Source organism: Littorina saxatilis, unplaced genomic scaffold, assembly GCF_037325665.1.
Source record: "Littorina saxatilis isolate snail1 unplaced genomic scaffold, US_GU_Lsax_2.0 scaffold_963, whole genome shotgun sequence".
Taxonomy (NCBI): Eukaryota; Metazoa; Mollusca; class Gastropoda; order Littorinimorpha; family Littorinidae; genus Littorina; species Littorina saxatilis.
The window spans coordinates 30,001-32,144 of NW_027128455.1; the positions used below are offsets into that span (position 1 = coordinate 30,001).

The following is a 2,144-nucleotide window of genomic DNA, read 5'->3' on the forward strand; positions in this document are numbered from 1 at the left end:
CTAGAGGATCGCCACTGAACGGTGTTCCAAGGGGATGAGGAACAGAGGGCTGGGAGTCGAGGTCATCTCTTAACTTTTCTACCTTAGTCACAAAGTAGTTGGAGAACACATCAGGGAGGGACGCTGAAGGGTACACAGTGGGAAGCAGACTAGCGCTAGATCTAGCACAAAGATCGTTGGTAATGTGATACAGCTCTTTACTTGATTTCGCCTGGGCTATCTGAGTGGTGTAGAACATGGACTTTGCTTTGTGAACAATGAAGGTCACAAAATTCTTGGCTTTTCTGTACAATTGTTCATACACTGTCAGACCAGATACCTTCCACTCTCTCTCGGCACGACGCCGTTCTTTCTTAGCCTGGAGTAGTTCATCGCCAAGGAGACCAAACCACGGAGTCACCTTTCTTGAGGACACCTTGCGCCTGGAGGCGGGGGCGTGCTTATCAAGAACAGCCTTAAGGGCAGTGTTGTACTGATCGGCAGAACAGTCCTCAAAGCGAGCTAACTCCATGCTGAGATCACCCTGGAAACCTACTCTATCAATGGCACGGAGGTTGCGCACAACGCGGTACACAGGGACAGGAGAAGGTAAGTCCATATCAAACTGTATCAACACACAGAAATGGTCCGACTCTAAAGCACGCGTCACCTCAGACACACGATGAATTCCATCTGAAGGTCTCTCGATCACCAAGTCCAGGGTGTGACCGTGCTTGTGGGTGGGTTCTTCCACCGTCTGACGCAAACTGTACGTACTCAGGAGATCAAGGAGCTTTCTAGCACTACGGTCCTGCGGGCAGTCTACATGAAAGTTGAAGTCGCCTAACAGACACACATGACCATGCAGTAAGTTACACTGGTCCAGCAGCTCGGGCATCTGATCGAAGAACATGACCTCAGTTAACTTGTTCTTAGAGGTCGGCCACGGTCTATAAACACACATGAAGTGAACCACACTGCGCGCAGATGTAAGCGACACCTGCACGAGCTCAAACGACGAGTGTTCGAACTTGAAGGAAGATGTGAAGGTGAGGTGAGGTGTGAGGTTGTCCCTGAAAATCACAGCTATGCCCCCACCACGCCCAGCCGGGCGAGGAAAGGATTTAAGTGCATAGCCAATAGGAGTGAGATCCGCACATGCAGCCTCGTCACCACGGGCCTTCAACCACGTCTCCACCACAAACATGATGTCAATGCCATTCTCAAGGATGAAGGATGAGATTTCCGTTCGCTTTTCCTTGCAGTTGGGGCCTACAGACTGTGCATTAAATGATGCGACTTTCAGTCCGTCGGGCTTTTGATCAGGGAAGGTAGACACGATGGGAACACGAATCAGATTGTCACGATTCACAGAGGACTGACCATCGCCGTGCTGGTCAAAGGTCGAAACAGGCGATCGCGAGAGGTGGGGTCGAACAGTACATAGGCCACGATCACAAGACACGATCACAGGAATTGGCCTAGCTTGTTGATATCGGCGACGCCCACCTCGATACGGTCGCCGCTTTTTCTTCTTAGACGAACACGGAAGCTGACTGTGTAATCCCAAACAACGTAGTGTGTCACACACGGGCAGGGCGAGTTCAGAAGCACAAGGCTGGAGTGACACCAGTTGCTCACGATCATACGTAACCCGGGCGGGCGGCGAGGTCACTGAACCACGGGGCAAGGCGAGACTGGCACGTGCGAAGTGGTCACGGTTGACCGGTCGAACAACAACACGTTCGCTGAGTAGTGTGATTTGGTAGAAGTAGAAGAAAAATGTCAGGTACAGAAATCTGCTTGCCAAACGCCTGTCCGTTGACAAAATTTGCCAAAAGACACACCAAAATGACCACTGTTCCATTACGAAGACGATGGTACCAGATACGATGCTAAACTCTCTCTCGATCTTTCGCAAACAGGCAAAACGTAGAGCAGACTCCCTCAAGCGCACATAGGCGAGGCGAGCACTACTCATCTATATATTTATTTACCTATTTTCACTTTACTTATTTAGTTCCGATCAAATGATCCGCTGCAATAGCAGTTTGTAAATAAAATCAGCGATACAAAATGCCTCCGTTTCACTTAGATGGCATATGGAAATAATTAATAACCTTATTTTATGATGGGTGACCTCATTGCAAATTGCTGACATTTAA

The 2,144-nt window shown here is 49.3% G+C and overlaps 1 protein-coding gene across 1 annotated transcript in view; it reads right to left on the reverse strand.

The window, feature by feature from the left end:
• LOC138956805 (uncharacterized) overlaps positions 1-1,186 on the reverse strand; it is a 1,972-nt gene extending 786 nt beyond the window's left edge. The window contains exon 1 of the mRNA XM_070328069.1: positions 1-1,186. This exon is cut by the window's left edge and continues 254 nt beyond it. Coding sequence (XP_070184170.1) covers positions 1-1,186 — 1,186 coding nt within the window.
• Between the last annotated feature and the right edge of the window lie 958 nt (positions 1,187-2,144).